The 17,981-nt window shown below is 41.8% G+C and overlaps 1 protein-coding gene across 3 annotated transcripts in view; it reads left to right on the top strand.

Annotated features, from left to right (window-relative positions):
* WDR7 (WD repeat domain 7) overlaps positions 1 to 17,981 on the top strand; it is a 275,561-nt gene that overhangs the window by 74,791 nt on the left and 182,789 nt on the right. For 2 of the 3 annotated variants that reach the window (XM_075184972.1, XM_075184988.1), the window contains exons 15-17: positions 607 to 1,376; positions 2,701 to 2,789; positions 9,598 to 9,684. In XM_075184972.1, the coding sequence (XP_075041073.1) occupies positions 607 to 1,376; positions 2,701 to 2,789; positions 9,598 to 9,684 (946 nt within the window). The remainder of the gene's footprint in view (positions 1 to 606; positions 1,377 to 2,700; positions 2,790 to 9,597; positions 9,685 to 17,981) is intronic. The other variant, XM_075184981.1, reaches the window with a different exon arrangement.

Below are 17,981 nucleotides of genomic sequence, written 5' to 3'. Positions count from 1 at the left end.
CTCCTCTGATAACCACCTCTTACTCCAGTCGACCAGCCTCCTCCGGGGCCACTACTATCCTGTTTAACTTCCCTGCCATTCCTGGTCAGTCCCCAGTCTTAAACTCTTTAAACATACTCTGTAAATGCACCTCTTTTTCAAGAGTCTACTTTACTCTAACCTATACCCTTCAGCGGTACACCCTTCCTCCTCTCGTCTCAGCTCTGCCCACTAGACTAAGCTCACTCATGAGCAGGCCCTTCCCTATCCCTCACTTTCATGCCCGCATCTATCAAAGTTTTAGGAAAGTGTCCTGCTGTGGTTTGGCCCTTGTTCATCTAAAGGGCTTGGTCACATTTATGCCACCATAAAATAACTTCTTTGGTAGCATTTCTGGCCAAAGTTCTGTGAAACTCGAAGTCCAATCTCTAATGTATAGTGATAATGTGCTGGATTGATGTAAGGGACACTGGTCGTAGATAATCTCACCTATATTTTACCAGTCAATTTAAAGGTTTTTTTTTTGCAACTTTTGCTAATTTTAAGCACATAATATATGCTGTCTGTGTGATAGTTGCCCACATGTTTCATAGTGACACTTTTTCTGTCTTTTTTTTTTTTTTGCAGGGGAATTTGCCTAAATATTCGCATAACTCCCTGATGGTTCAAGCAATAAAGACAAATGTAACTGACTCGGACATACACCTGCTCTTCTTTGATGTGGAAGCTCTGATTATTCAGCTACTCACTGAAGAAGCCTCCAGGCCAAATACTGCCCTTATCTCCCCAGAGAGTTTGCAGAAAGCATCTGGCAGTTCTGACAAAGGAGGCTCTTTTCTGGCTGGTAAACGAGCAGCCGTACTGTTCCAACAGGTCAAGGAAACCATCAAAGAGAACATTAAAGAACATCTACTTGACGATGACGACGAAGATGGAGAAGCAATGCGACAGAAAAGGGATGAAAGTGACCCAGAGTACCGTTCCAGTAAATCTAAACCATTAACCCTACTAGAGTACAACCTAACCATGGACACCGCCAAGCTCTTCATGTCTTGTCTTCATGCCTGGGGCTTGAATGCGGGATTAGACGAGGTGTGCCTCGAACGTCTTGGGATGCTTAAGCCACATTGCCCGGTTTCTTTTGGCCTACTCTCAAGAGGCGGCCACATGTCGCTGATGCTCCCCGGGTTCAATCAGTCTGTTTGCAAAGCAGCGGACAAAAACGTAGCTGTGGTGAGGAAGACGTCAATTAGCGAAGGACTCGGAAAGGGCAATTACGGAGTGTCCCGGGCCGTCACTACACAGCATCTCCTGTCACTTATATCCTTGGCCAACACTTTGATGAGCATGACCAATGCAACGTTCATTGGAGACCATATGAAGAAGGCCCCTCAAAGGTACACAGCTGGATATACTCGTCAATGAAGAAATTAATCTATATGCAGTAACTTTTACACCTTTTCTTTACGTGTTTTTGGCTGATGTTCGTTTTATGTTTATAGTACGAATTGGGCACCTGGTATATTATTTCTTTTGTGTCATCTTGGCCTTTGTTTCATATAGCGGTAATTACCATTTTCTCAGACACAGTAGCTAAATTGTATAAATAGCTTCACTGTCATTTGCTTCCTTTTGTCATTCAAATACAATAATAAGTAGTGAGAAATAATTTTCCTGGCCAGAAACTCTGCACATGTCCTGCATTGTGTTACCAAGTTTCTGGTGTGATGAACATAACCAAACCATCAGCACCATGATGAAGTCATTCATTGTCATGGTGGTAAGGTCCTGTCGGTAGAAATAGTCCAACTCTTTATATGTGATAAAATATTACGCTGCTGTTGGCCCTCAAATTGGCTCATTGCTGAAACTGATATTAAAGTATAACATTTTAACACTGTTTAGGTGACAAAAATGTGCGTTTAGGAGGCAGTTCTTCAGGAATAATGGTAAATCAAGACACACTTGCATCACTCAATAGACATGGTCATGGTATTAAAAGACACAAAACATCCTTTGTTAATGGCATTTTGTAAAATATTTTCATGGCTTTTTCAAGACTATTGGCCACTGTGAAATTATGATCTACGCTAGTCTTAGACAACCTGTGGCTTTTTTTTTTGCTGTTGAGGAACTACAAGTTCCAGCTGACCCTGCTAGCCTCTGTTGGCAGGGTGTCTTGGGGCTTGTAATTCCAGAACACTTAGCTAGCCACAATTTGGACCCAGTGTTTATTTTTCTAATGGCGACAATGAGATTCTGCTGTAGTTGGTTAAAGCTAAAAGATGCACAATTGATATGTTGAAGTGATTAGCTCGTGCTCCTGTGTGGCAGTGATGGACAACCCGAAACACTTTGGGGGCCGCATGGTGCACTCCTCTAACCTTTAAATGGGGCCGCACATTACCCTTATTCTCAGTAATAAGTTAACACAAGACATTAAATCAAATAAATAGGTTATTACAGATAGGAGTCTATCAGCAGGTGTATTAAACAAAAGTTACAAGTTATAACAAACACATCTGGCAATAAAGCAGGGAGGGCCGCGGGTGAAGGCTCGGAGGGCCGCACACCACCCTAAACCCACCTGTTGCCCATCACTGCACTGTACGGTCTATCTCAGGAGAAACATTTAGCACAGCTAACTCCTGATTGTTTCTATAAGCTGCTCGGGCAGACCTGTCCATTGAATGCTCATTAGTACCGCTGTATTTATTGCAGGCCTCCCAAGTCTGGGTCTCCGGAGTCGATGAAAGGAAAGGTCTCCCCGCAGAGCTCCAGCAACTACATGCAAGGACAGATGAAACAAGGTAACCGCAGTGTTTAAAGCTACAGCAACATCTTCCCCCACAACACTTAAGTACTCGGTATTATAGAAAAGAAAGAGTTCTCAGTGTGAACGTTATTGATCTATCTGATTACAATCTAGGATATCGGTCTAGGATGGGTAATGGTTTGAGTTGTGCTCCTTTTAATTAGGTGTAATATTTGTAAAGCAGTCAGTAGGAGAATTGTGTTTCCACTTACTGAGTGTTTGTTTTAGCACGTTTTAAAGTGGACCCTTCGTCCACCCACAGGAGGCAGCTCTTTTGTAAACTACATCAATGTTCTTAGATATCCTGTCCGTTTCCTATGACCTAGTGACCACTGAAGCCTGTGTTCCTCACACAAGAACTACTTTATTATCCAATTAATATTATCTTTTATTTATATGGCGCCTCAAAAGTTACGCAGGAATGTACTAATTAACGGGTTACACCCAGATAACTTGGTACTGAAGATCAAGTTATTTACGGGACAGTGAGTGATGGTAATGTCCAACGTGAAGTAGACCTGGGCTAAAGAAGACCCAACGAAAGCTAGACCATGCTGGTGAAGGGAAGGGGAGGACACCAATATGTCTATTGGTTATACTTATTGCTTGATAAAACTTTACAAAAATGGATTGTTAGCTCTCCTGGGCAAGGACAGCTTTACAGTATAGTGGTATTGAAATAAAAAGTATTTGCTTAGTTGACTTTAGTCAGTTGGTCCATTAGACTCTGTGGGGGAGGTTCAGTTTGGTGGGAGACAGTTTGCGCCAGTGTTATGGCAAAAAAATGAGTGGAGGCTCCTGTTGTAATTTCCGCCAATGTGAGCATCACAATGTCTGTGCGTCACGTCGCTGGCAATTCAAACTCCCCCTGTTCTTTGACCTGTACCCAAATTCCTCATATTATATCTATTCTACGTTTTCCAGCTACCTTCTGTACGTGACGCACAAAAACCTGGAGTGAATTTGGCAACTTCAGTAGTTATTTTATTTTGACGGTCTTTACCACCATTGACGTTGCTTCTTGTGGGTGCCTGAACCTTCACAGTGACGCAGTATTGGAGGGAAGCCAGTGCTTGTACACGGTGATATGGATGTTGATTCGGTCATACTCCACTGTGTGTATGATCCCACCACCATACCCTCTGTCTTTGGGTGGAGACAGTAATAAATTAACACTCGAGTGGCCAAATTGTACTACGTTGATGCAGGAGCTACCGATTTTAGGAGTGGCTTTAATTTTAAAGAAAAAAATAAATACATTTCCAATTGAAATTCTTTATCCCTGTTCTGGGAAAATATTCTGTTTTGTTTATCTGGATTGCGAACGAGAGATAAGATTTCTGGCAGAGAGCGGTTTAGGTGCAGCTCTCCACAATGTCATCCGCTCCTTCATACCGACCATCTGCTTCTATGTCTAGAGTTATGTTTTACACAGCCATTTCCAAGTATTTGACATTTAACTATGTCATCAGCATTTTAAACATGGAGATAATGAAAGATTGATTAGGATTGTACCTATACTCCCCTGGGCTTCACATAAAATGTTAGATACTGGAGATCTGGAGTCTGTTTTCATGAGTAAGTCATATTTTTGCAAACTCCCTTTTTATTCTGACACTTTATATTGGTTTTTGCAGATGGCGTTTATTACACTTTCAGGCGAGTCCAATAGCATACACTGATATAGATCAAATAGAGACCCCAACAATGTACTCATCAATGTATCTCAAAGAATAACAATTACTTTTAAAATCCACTTGTTGCAGCCGCTTGGTGTCCGGAAACAATTTTTCTTAGAATGCAGCTTATCAATTCCCTGGTAGGCAGTGACATCACTGAGTCACATTATGATGTCACCTGTTCCTAGTGAATTGATAGGTTGCAGTGCTGCCTCTTTGTACCACCCCCGTTCTAAAGCCACTTTTTACCAGCGGGTAAGAGGGAGAGCATTAGACTGTGATTATTCTATTATGTCACCCTCGTTATTATGGCTCTTCTACGTGTTACATTAGGGTTAATTTAGTCAGAAGCCAATTAACCTCCCAGTATATTTTTGGAGTGTGGGAGGAAACCCACGTAAAGAAGGGGAGATCATATAAATTCTACACAGATAGGGCCCTGTTTGGCATTGGACCCATGACCCCAGCGCCGTCAGACAGCAATGCTTACCACAGTGCTGCCCCAGTAAATAAAAAAAATGTAGGTAAAATCTGTGTTGCTTAATTACACAGAGATCTGTGTAAAGGGATTAGTCACGTAGCCTACCTGTATGTGAGCCCTGTGTTTTCCAGCCCTTCCTGGGGATCCCAAGTAGGGGACAAAACCCAGGTCATCATATCTTGAAACGCAAAGCCGTTCATGTCCGTGTTGTGGAGCTGTCATTAGATGGTTAGCAGGATTGTCTAACAAAAATACATGAACACAGACCACAAGGAGACTAATCAAGCAATCATGGTGTCAAAATAACTACGCTTGTTCCATGATTTTGAGTGTTTACTATTATTTTATGTTTAAACGTAAATGAACCGCTACATGATCAGGAGGGTATTTATTGAATTACTTTTACATTATACAAATTACACGTAGCCCTTAATTTATCCCAAAAGCATAGCCATATTTTTATTTGCTATTTACGTAGCAGACCTGCGTCACTCAATCTGTTTCGATCACCAGTATTTATACATCGGTGCGTACTTTTTCTGCTGTGTTTGTTCATTTTGTTTTACGGTTCTCTCTGTAGCGTTGATGGTATCATGGAAGAAGTGGATAGGTTATTAGTGAGGTGACCTGGAGAACACACTATCTGGTGGTCACCTCATTGCTTTCATTAGGGTCCATGTGGACGGTGAACTTAATTGGTCTCTGTCATAGACCAATTCCCCTCTGGAAGAGCCTTCAGGAAAGGATTAGACAACCTGAGAGTATTGCAAAATATTGTTGTCACAAGCAAAAAAATGATGCTTAATTTAATAATGCTTTAATGAATCCCTGACCCACACACCTTTGTATCCTATTACTTATGGCTCTATATGGACATGAAATCACTGACAATGTTTAGTCCTGGCTGATAATTATTATCTCTGTACTCTGCACTAATTACGATATTCCTTCTAGATTCACTTTACTTTGTTTTATTGCGAGCGGCCTTGACTAAAATTACTGGCCAGTCATCTTCACGGAAACATTTACTGAACACACGGAATGTTTTAACTCTGTAAATCTAACAAAATCATCCCGGTACCCAATTCAAAGCATTTAGTTAAAAGTCTTGTTTTCAGAAAAGCGTTCGGTGCCCGGTAGTTGTTTTAACGAGCGATCCAGAAGACGCTGCTTAAATAGAAACCAGAGATAATAGCTTTGGCTTTTGAGCTTTTTTTTCACTTCATGTTGCAGTAATTCGGCTTGAAAGGCATAGATATTCAAAATGCACGTTCCTATTATGTCAAGAGCCTGAATGCAAATGTCGTCCCTCCTCGGAATTAAGCCCTTGTTTGTTCAGCTAAATCCTGGATGAGCGGCGCGCTGCCACCTCGCCCCTCACACGTGCCACTGTGACATTATGATACATTTGCATTGAATTATGAAACAGATAGTTTTCATGCAGATGTCCTAGGGCAACAAAAGGAGTTAACTGCATGAAAAGCAAACACCCGCTTTACAAAACATTGTTTAACTTGCGGAGGAAGCCGCTGGCATTGTCATTCAGCAAAGAGAAGGATTAATTTGAAGCTGGTTGTGCATGACATATGGTAATTTCTCTATAGGAAGGAATTGTCAAGAAGTGACCTCTAAATCTTAACACTGACCTCTAGTTATACAATGTGTGAGTCATTAGGGCCTCATCCCCTTTCATATGGTAATCCAGCCAGCCTTCCACTGCTTGTGCTACAATTCCCTTTATTACCTTGGCACGGCCTGCTCATGGGGAAAATACCAGTACGTAGAGTAGAAATAGAGTTAGTATGTATTTATAATGTCAGGATACTCTGCATTAGTGTCAGTAGCAATGTAAACATACTAACATAGTTAAGTGAAATACAATTAGTCCATGTGCTTTATTTTGTTTCATGATGTCAACTAAAAAGTTCTATTACCAACGTTTAAGGAAGAGTTACAGATATTTACTATGCTGAATAGCTGAGTACAGGTGTGCTTCAGAAGATAGGGCTCTGCTTACAATCATATAAGGACACCTGAGACCTTACAGCGATTACCCACATTGCATGTCGCATACTGCTTACAATAATACTGGGCACAATGTCTTACGATACTTGTTGACAGTTGGGCATCTGCTGGTAATGCGTTACATGACGTGTCAGAGGCACGGCATAAGACCTTGGTATGTACACATAGGGGGCGCTAAGGTAGGTTCAATACTGTAAGTCATACAGTGTCAGTACTTGTGCACGACTGTCAAAATGTCTACACCAATATGTCTACACTGTCATAAGTTGACAGGCATAAATGTCTACATGTTCATAAGGTCAACACGTAAAAGGTGCACAGTGTTGTAAGGTCGAGAGTCAAAATGTTGACATAAATCACTAGATTTAACACAATACATGACCCCCCCCCCGCCAAAATAAAAATTCCCCCAGCAAGAAATGAAAAGTAAAACAGCCCCCATCCCCCCAATAGCGTAACCAACCCTAATGCTGCCAGCCTAAGGATGGGGTCTCCCCGATTTTACTATTCTCAGCATGAGGCTTTGCCAGCCTGGGCACCTGTGGGTTCCCTGGGGTCACCCTGCAATAATACCAAACCACAGGACTGGGTTCCCTAGGGAGTTCTGGTCCGCCAAAAACAAATGTGGAGCCCCCTGCTATCCCTACAGGTTTAACCAACCCTGGTAGCACTAGGGCTCCTCTCACACCCCTGAGTGGTGTTTGTGGGATAATTATTATTTGATTGTAAAAGTGCATTTTGTCCCTGATGCACTACAGGTCCCAGCATGGAAACACTCCTTTTTTTTTTTTTTTTTTTTTAAACCATTTCTTTGACGGCTTTTTCTTTTGAAATCTAGTGATTTATGTTGGACTGCTGACTTCACAACACTGTACATATCGACATTTTAACTTTGTCGACCTTATAATTGTGTAGATATTTAAACTGTCGACATTCCATACCCAACCCCTTGTGCACAGGTGTTCATAGTAAAAGACCTTGATGAGTATAATTTGTGGTTTTAGTATACATGTGTTAGGGTACATGACATTTCACAAGTATCAATAAAGACCTTGAAATGACAAGGGGGTGCTCATTATATTAGAATAGAAGTGCGCAATCCAGTCCTTCATGATATGACCTCCGTCCAACAATGTGATACAATCCAAACAACTGGAAGATGATTGGCTGGTCATACAAAGAAAATTACTACTGGTTGGGGAAGGTCGCAGTGATTAGCAACACAAAATGTTTCAGTGGCCTTTCCAGTAGTCTCCCAGTCCCTCAAGGGAGTCAAACATTACCTTTACATCAGAGCAGCAGAATGAGGAGTACTGTCGAAACAGATTAAATTATGGTTTCTAATCAAGTTGATTAGAAAATATCATGGTCAATCAAAGACTGGATGATTGCACTGTGTGACATCACCATCCAATCACACACTAACCTGTTCTATAGACTGTGACTGACTGCGCTCACTGTGTGACATCACCATCCAGTCACACACTAACCTGCTACATAGACTGTGTGACTGCGCCACTCTGACATCACCATCCAGTCACACACTAACCTGCTACATAGACTGTGTGACTGCGTCACTCTGTGACATCACCATCCAATCACACACTAACCTGCTGCATAGACTGTGTGACTGCGCTCACTGTGTGACACCACCATCCAATCACACACTAACCTGCTACATAGACTGTGTGACTGCGCTCACTGTGTGACACCACCATCCAATCACACACTAACCTGCTACATAGACTGTGTGACTGCGCTCACTGTGTGACATCACCATCCAGTCACACACTAACCTGCTACATAGACTGTGTGACTGCGCCACTCTGACATCACCATCCAGTCACACACTAACCTGCTACATAGACTGTGTGACTGCGTCACTCTGTGACATCACCATCCAATCACACACTAACCTGCTGCATAGACTGTGTGACTGCGCTCACTGTGTGACACCACCATCCAATCACACACTAACCTGCTACATAGACTGTGTGACTGCGCTCACTGTGTGACATCACCATCCAATCACACTAACCTGCTACATAGACTGTGTGACTGCGCTCACTGTGACATCACCATCCAATCACACACTAACCTGCTACATAGACTGTGTGACTGCGCTCACTGTGTGACATCACCATCCAATCACACACTAACCTGCTACATAGACTGTGTGACTGCGCTCACTGTGTGACATCACCATCCAATTACACACTAACCTGCTACATAGACTGTGTGACTGCGCTCACTGTGTGACATCACCATCCAGTCACACACTAACCTGCTACATACCTCATAATTTAGGGGCATGGAAGTCCGTAGAAAATCCTCGTGGAAATAGCCATATTTTAATGTAGCAGAAAACAGAAAAATCAAAATCGGTCTAACCAGTTGCCCTATGGTGATGTATTCATTGACTTTGAACCGTACTGATAAACTGAGCCAGATTAACAGAAGGTGGTGTTTTGTGTATGCTGCTTCTTTTCTTGCACTCTTCTTGTGTCTGTCAGATATCTGCTGGTCTTCATTGTTCTATAACCTGTTTTCTGTGTTCTGCCTCTATACTGATCTGCTCACTTGGCACTGTCTCTCTCCTCTCTTGTTTCCTCTGCAAGCTGTTGCCCCTGATGCTTCTGCTCGCACTGACTGCGATCCCTCTGGGTCTGATCGTACTTTACATTCCTGTTTCTCAGTCAATGAAGGTATTTTGCCTTTCTTTCTCCTGCTTTCTTTTTACTCTCCTTGTCATCTGTGTATTTACATGACTGCTTTTGTAAGGTGTCGGATGTTTTCTATTTGCAATTTGTGTTTGTAATAACAGAAACCCGTCTTATTAACTTTTATTTTATCTTCATGAAGTTTCCGGAAGTTCTGCCACTGCATTGAGACCCTAAGTTTTAAATACAAGCTGATACCCCTATGAAAAGGATTTTGTAGCGTGCAAATATGTTTATATAGTGAGAAATCCTCACTCCATACTAGATCTCCGAGAGTACCTAGTGCCCACATAGCTTCATCCAATGTGTGTAGCCAGCAGGTCCACATTACGGTATATAGACAGCGGCTGTTTTATGTACTCATCCCTGTGTCGTTCTGCTGTGCGGAGAAAAAGAATCGCTTCCCTTAAGAATCCGACCTGTTGGCATGCAGGTTTGGGCAATAAGACTAGTTCTATAATGTGTATTTTAGGATTAAATTCTAAGCTTGTCAGAAAGACCTACAGAAAAGAGAGGCTACAGGTGTTCTGACCACTTGCATCCATTTATAATATACTCAGCGATTGCTTATTATGAGCAGAATCTTTTTGTCGAGTGACAAGCAAAAAATAAAGAGGTTTGTACAGAGTTTTCCACATCAGGATAATTCCACCTACTAGTTTGTGGGGTTTCGTCACCTGTCTAATCGGGTGCTCTGATCACAACACTTGCTAATTAGATGTAAATGGTTCCTCCAGTATTATTCATTCATCAGCATCATCATCATTTATTTATATAGCGCCACTGGTTCCGCAGCGCTGTACAGAGATCTCATTCACATCAGTCCCTGCCCCATTGGAGCTTACAGTCTAATTTCCCTAACACACACAGATAGAGCAGGGTCAATTTGATAGCAGCCAATTAACCTACTAGTATGTTTTTGGAGTGTGGGAGGAAACCGGAGCACCCGGAGGAAACCCACGCAAACACGGGGAGAACATACAAACTCCACACAGATAAGGCCATGGTTGGGATTTGAACTCATGACCGCAGCGCTGTGAGGCAGAAGTGCTAGCCACTTAGCCACCGTGCTGCCCATTCATTGTCTGTTACAGCTGCTAGCGGCAAGATTCTAAGGTGGAGGTGTAAGGGGCGCCCACTTAAATCTTACCCGAGAGTAATATACCATATTACAGTGGGTTATGTAAAGGTGGAAAGCTCTTTGAAAAAATGGTGGAACATTCAATGTGCATTAACAAACATTTCAGTCATTGTAATTTGGCCCCTGAGTGTCACTGTTGCATTGTAATCTCCTAGGCACAGTACATGAATTAATATTAAGGATTTTGCGAAGGACTTGATTTTTCTTTTTACTGAAATCTCAAGACAAAGTATGCAACAGTACATACAACACACTGGGAAAGTATTCATACCCCTGGCCAATGTTCTTGTTTCACTGAATAACAAGTCCTGAATCTCAAAGTTAGTTTTACTTTAATGTGACATTGTTTTATGTTACCTTTATCATAAACATTTACTTTTAAGCACTACAGATTCTGTGGCGCCGTACAGCAATACAAAACAAATACGTGTAGTAATAATGTAGGAATGCAATACTAATACATAAACCAGATAATACCTAGCAACAAAGTGGCATAAAACAAATTCAATACATGTATTAATTGCACAATACAGCATACCATATGCAGCGTACAATGTAAGAGGGACATATAGACAGGACCGACAGATAGGAGACAAAGGATAGAGAAAATAATATCTGGAATATGCTGTTTGCATAATTATTGAGTCCCTGTGTTCTGGCAGCTCTAAGTTTACACTGGTGGGATCATTTACAGAAATGTACAATTACCTTACAAGTGGCCTCCACCAGTCATTAGAATGATAGCCACATTTTCTGGATAAAACCCCCACAGTTAAGGGATCATTATTCATGGTTCAAATGTAAAAGGCAGATGAGACAATGAAAACTACAGAACATCCCAAAGACGTTCGAGATCAAGGAATACAAATGTTAAATTTAGGAATAGGGTGCAAAACAATATGCAAATGTTTGGCTGTATCAGTGGACACTGTTCAATTGTCAGAATTGGAAGCTACATCTACTCAGACGCTGCCTAAAGAAGGTCATCACTCTAAGCACTCTCCGAAAACATGGTGGAGACCTGTGAGGGAAGCCACAGAGAGGACAACAATCCATTAGAAGGAGCCACTGAGTCCAGAAGCTCGGACTGGAGTAAAGGAGTGTTGGTCATCACATAGCAAGACCTCTGCATAACCCTGACCTGTGCGATAGGGTGGCACAAAAGAAACCCTTACTCAGAATGAACCAGCTAAAAGCACGTCAAGGAGCGTGAGAGTGACCCAGTTGCTTTGTGGGATGTATAGCTACAGTGACGTATTGGTGACTGATCGGCCAATGATCGTCTCCTCTCCTCCCCTCTGATTATCTCTTCTCACGCACGCATTCAAGACTTCTCCCGCGCTGCTCCCTCCATTGGAACGCTCTCCCTTGCTCCATCAGAACATCCCCCAATCTGCAGTTTCAAACAGGCATTAAAAACCCACCTTCTCTTAAAAGCCCTTCTGTCATCCGCTTAACTACCCACCTTGTCGACTCCCTCTCTCTCTCTCTCATCCCTTTTCCCCTCTTTCTCTCTCGTTCCGTGTGACTCTATCTTCGTATCACCCTTGCGTCTTCAGCTTGTTTGCCACTCCCTTTAGACTGTAAGCTCCTTTGAGCAGGGCCCTCTCTCCTCCTGTTTCCACCACTTTTAACTTTGCTCTCCAGCTACTCTGCCCACCTCCTTTTTGGACCTTCTGCCCTCTGTCTCCTCTTGTTTTTCTCTGCACCTTTCAGTGGCTCTTACCTGTCAGCCGCACCCATCCTCTTGGGCTCAGGTTTCCAGCTTGTGCTAAATATCCCTCACCCTCACCCTTTCAGCCTGTCTCTTTAGCTGTTCTTTGAGCTTCCTGAGTTATAGTGCTTATTGTTAACTGTACCATGCTGTTTTATCTTGTACTATCCTACTGTCCTATTGTTTGTTCCTGTACGGCGCTACGGACACTTTGTGGCGCCCTATAAATAATAATAATAACTGGTGGTGCCAGTATTATACCGTGGGGACTGGGCATGTTGTAATAGATGGAAGAACGGATGTAACAAAATACAGGTAAATGCTCTGCTAAACTGACAATTAGACAAAAGTTTACCTTTCAGCAGGACAATGATCCCAAACTCCAAGCTAGCATGGGAACGGCTCAACAATGAAAAAGGTGAATGTCCAACAAATGCCCAGATCTCGATCCAAAAGGTGGCTCTTTGTGATGAAAAATAATGTCACATTAAAACATACTCAATTTTGAGTTTCAGTGCTTTGAAATAAAAAACTATCGCAGACAAGAAAATGTAATTGTTGGATTTGTTACTCAGTAAAATGAGACAATTGGTTCATGGTCAGATTCCTTTTGTAAGAGACAGTATATGGTGCATTGTCTTTGTAATACATTTTATTTCTGACCATCATTACAAATGTAGCAAAACAATCAGAATTTCCACTGAACGAGCTACATGTGGAGCTACTGATAAACCAATGAGCTTTATTTTGTGTCTCTTATCCCTTAGTGAGATCTCATTCAAGTTTAATCTCAGTAGAGGGAAGCTCACTGCCAGACTCCAGCTGGAGATAATCATTTAACAATGGGCATGTTTTCTGCTGGATTATCGTACCCAATCACAGTTTAGTATTTCACAAGGATATGTAGTGTGACAAAACAGCTAACTTTTGCTTACTCTTGTATTGTGTCCGGCAAAACTGCACCCAAGTTATGGAAAAATGATTTGCAGGATTCTGAACAATTGACCTTTAAACCTGTATCACCCACAACCTTGTTGTTCCATAGAGTATCCTCTTTATTCTAAAGATTGAGTTTATTAGGATGCGAACCTCTCTAGAGAACTACAGAACATTGCATTGTACCTTTCTTTTGATACCTTCTTACACATCTACAGTTGATAGAGTAGACATATAATACTCGTAGAAGGAGAATGCTGTCTATCTCTTCCCTAAGAAGCAGTGACATCACTGAGGTCCCTTGTAACTAGCAAACAGCTGTCTCCCCTGGGTCTATGTGACCGGTACACTGCAAGAGAACAGCATTTCAGTTGTGTGAAGGCGACCGGTGCAACATATTTTTCTATTTACAGTGCAAAAGTATTCAGCCCCCATGTAGTAATTAGCTCACTTTTCCCAGATGTGTTACTTTATGGTACAGGAACGTAGATGTCGGGTTGTAACTGAACTTTATGTGCCAGTCAACGGTTTCCAAAATATTCACATATATGGATATTACGGGAGGGTCACAGTGTTTGTAAAATGTCATCTAGGAGGCACTATGGAGATGTGGTAGAATGTCTTGTGGTCTGATGAAGTATGGAGGTTGCAGCATCATGTTCTAGTGATTACCCTCTTTCAAAAAGTTTACACTGGGGCAGATGTTTGGTCTCTCACCAGAGTTCCAAAGCACATTGCAGATAACATTGGAGTGGCGTAAAATTAAAAAAATAGATATCCTTGAGTGGGCCAGTCACCATCCTGACCTTATTACCATCAAAACTCTGTGGCAAGAGCTTATAGCCGTCCATCTCCGCTCCCCAAATAACATGACCTAGTTTGAGCAGTTTTGCCAAGAAGAGCGGGCAGATGTGCTCCATCTAGGAGTTTAAAGTTGATATAGAGTCATCTATGAAGACCAGTGGCTGTAACAGCTTCCAGAAGAGGTTCCACTAAATATTGACCACGAAGAAGGAATACTCATTAACCCATATTTCAGTCGTTAATATTTCTATCACTGTATGGTTTACTCTGATCTTTATGTTTTGGGAAGACTGAAGATGAATGTGTGACCCGCAAATAGAAATAGATAAGTGAAAAAGGATGGGGGCTGGGCATTTTAAGGCACTCTAGATGAAATATAAGTCTATTCACTCATTACCGGAAATGTAATGGATTAAAAGCCACTTGCGCAGTTCCCTGTCTTGTAGAGATATTCTGTCTGCTATTGTAACCAAAAAACCGATTTATTTAGCAATTACTTAGGTTGAATTTCCTTAGACTGACCGTGGCACACAGATGGTATAATGTTATCTTTGACTAGGCTATATTTCGCTGTCACCAGTGAGTTGATGGTACCAGATGTTAATGCTATTTAGAAATCTGTTGACGTAGCAGTTACGGCGTATCGCTGATTAATGTTTCTTCTTGGTGGTAGCGTTTTAATTTGCAGTGTTCAATTAAAAAACAGTTCTGATCTAGTTCTAATGTTAACGCATGCAAGTGGTCGACTTCAACAACAGTAGCCGTTCAGCACAATTAGTACGGCCGGACGATGATCATACAGGCCAGCAAGTGTCATGTATTGACCGCATTTACCAAGCTGTCCAAAGATACTTCAATTTCATCAGATCCTTATCAGAAATGGGGGTGGTTATTGGACCACACACACGGTGACATTAGGCCTGTTGCACAGAGTGGATGACCAGCAATTAGATCTCTTGTAAAACCTCATTGCTGGTTTTCTTTACGTATCTTTAATGCTTTATTTCAACTCCAAACACTCTGCGTTTAGGCAAAACAATTAGTAATGTCCCAACATCTTTGCTTCTTGTGTTTGGAAGAAAGATTGGTTAGGCACGCAAGCCGGCATTTGCCACTCGGTAGTTTTGTTTGACTGCCATCACTAAATAGATGTTTGTTCTCTATGGTAAACGTGAGCTTAGCACTCAATAAGACTGTAACACTCCTAATATAGTACATGCTGTATGTTAGGTGTAATATCTCTATAGGAACATATAGCCTTGGCTATATCAGCTGGCAGAGTTGTTTGTTGTTGTTGTTGTTGGCCTTGGGTACTACGTGGCTTTGCTGTGTTTCTGCATTGGGTGGTTGCCGGAGATCAGCGCTGTGTCGTATCCCAGAGTAGTCAATATAAACAACCCATTGATAAGTGTCTAGAAAGATAAAGCAATGCTTTTTGTTACATTTATAGGAGGCCATTTACAAGCCAATGAATTTAAGGTGGAAAGCTCCTTTTAAGACCGTACTGAAAGGAGACACAGAAGTGGCAGAACGATGGTGACTTCATGATCTCAGTCCTTTAACCTCTGGTGATTCGGTAACTGTAATTTCCTACCGCAGGAGAATTTTCAATCTGACTGGTCTATTGTCTCGAAGCATAATACGCAGTGAGATGTTGATGACTGAGATTCAGAGCTCTACTGCCTGTCACAACGAACGTCTCTTGAAGAGCAGGCCACTAGTGTTATACCATATCTATGTGAGGCTTGAGTTCTTTAAAAGGTCTCATCAAGTTATTAATAACTTCTAAATGAACAATCTGTTGTCCATTGCTTCACCAGCCTGCAAACCTATACACCCCCCAATAATCAACATCTTTTATACTCTGTAGAGAGACGGCTAGGGGTATGTTTACTGTAGCCGTGGGTCTCTGAAACGTGCAGATACAACGGAAGTATATAGTTTTGCTTCTAGACACAGAATGAAAGTAAAGAGCGCAGTCTGATAGTAAGACGCTCGCAGATACACACGGTGACGGGGGACTGCCCTGTCCAAGAGCTTGTTTGTTTTTCTCTTATTGATTCCCAGATACTTCCACTATCTTCAGGCTATAATGGAGGAAAATAAAGTCTGATGCTTATAAACTCATCTGTTAAATAGAAAAAGTATCTGCTAGGTTTTTTTTTCTTCCAGTTCTGCTTTAAAAGTTCCAGAGAAGGGGAAACGTAAAGTAATGTACAGGAATTACTCTGCAGCCAGAGCAGACGGCTATGTGAGAACATTACCCAGGCAGGTCTCTGTCCTAGAGTATTGGTCCTTAATGTCACCTGTGATGTGCTGGTGTGAAATGGAGACCAGGAAATATAGGACGGCATCAATTTTTGTGTGTAGACAGGGTAGAGATGGAACTAGGGTAAAAGAAGGAATAAGTATAAACAACAACCCTCTGACCAACATTACCACACACACAGCCCACTCAGTACTTTTACCTTTGCATTCTAGCTGGTCCATTGTGCAATATGATGTAGCGCATGCCCTTGTGTTTCTAACTCCCATTGTCCTATAGATTGTAAGCTTGGGATCAGGGTTCTCTTACCTCTCTGTCTGTATGTATTACCCAGTATTGTCTTATTAATGTTTGTTCCCAATTGTAAAGCGCTACGGAATTTGCTAGCGCTATATAAATAAATGAGGATGATGATGATGCTCACTGACCTCTGTGAAGTGGTTTTGGATCTGGATTGGCTTCGTGTTTTGGTTTTGGCAAAACCGCCCTCGTGTGTTTTGGTTTTGGATTTTTTAGAAAAAAATCCTAAAATATACTAAAATCACATAATTTTCTCTTTTTTTTTGTTCCTACATTATTATTATTATTAACCTCAATAACACTAATTTCAAGTCATTTGCAGTCAATTTTGACCACCTCACAGATCACAATATTATTTTCATACACTTTCGGACAAATACTGCAGCGACCTGGCTGAATGGTAAGTGACAGAGCAATGACACAAACACACGGCAGTTCCTAGCACATCTAGGATACATTGGCACACAGCAGTGGCAGAAAAGAAAAATGGGGGGGTCCTTATGTTGGATTTTAAAAAGGATTCCAAAACTCCCGAGATCCGACGAAGTAACAATGACGTTTTGCCTCGTTTTCAACTCCGAGGGCGCGACAGTACCGAGCCGGCTCGGCTCGATACTCGGATCTGCCAAGTTCGGGTATGTTCAGTTCTCGGGGAACCGAGCCTGAGCATCTCTAGTATAAAAACAATCATGTAGATTTAAGGGGAATATTTATTGATAAAAAGACTATCTAAGTCCATAGTGTGGTGAATCGTATCCTTTTTGCTAGACACACATTTACAGATCGTGGCATGTCGGTTCTTAGGGGTCATTGGAGCCGCCCGTGATGAGCATGTATGTACATGTGTGGTCTGCCGCCATCCATAATGTAGGATGTATAGGGCACGCTGCGATCTAGTTACTCACTAACAACAATGAGAGCTGTGCACGGCCAGCTATATTGAAGCCGTTGCACCTTGGTTGTTGATAAATGCTTTTTATTGATCTGGATTACTTTATTTTATGGCTATTGTTTGTATTTTTGGTCTCTGTCCACATCTCTCCTTCATGGAAGCACTGGAAGCACACCAGTGATCACCACCTGCATGTATATTTGATATTAACAACTTCAATTTTTTATAA

The sequence above is a fragment of the Mixophyes fleayi genome, chromosome 1, assembly GCF_038048845.1.
Source record: "Mixophyes fleayi isolate aMixFle1 chromosome 1, aMixFle1.hap1, whole genome shotgun sequence".
Classification (NCBI taxonomy): domain Eukaryota; kingdom Metazoa; phylum Chordata; class Amphibia; order Anura; family Limnodynastidae; genus Mixophyes; species Mixophyes fleayi.
This window is presented reverse-complemented; position numbering and strand designations above follow the sequence as displayed.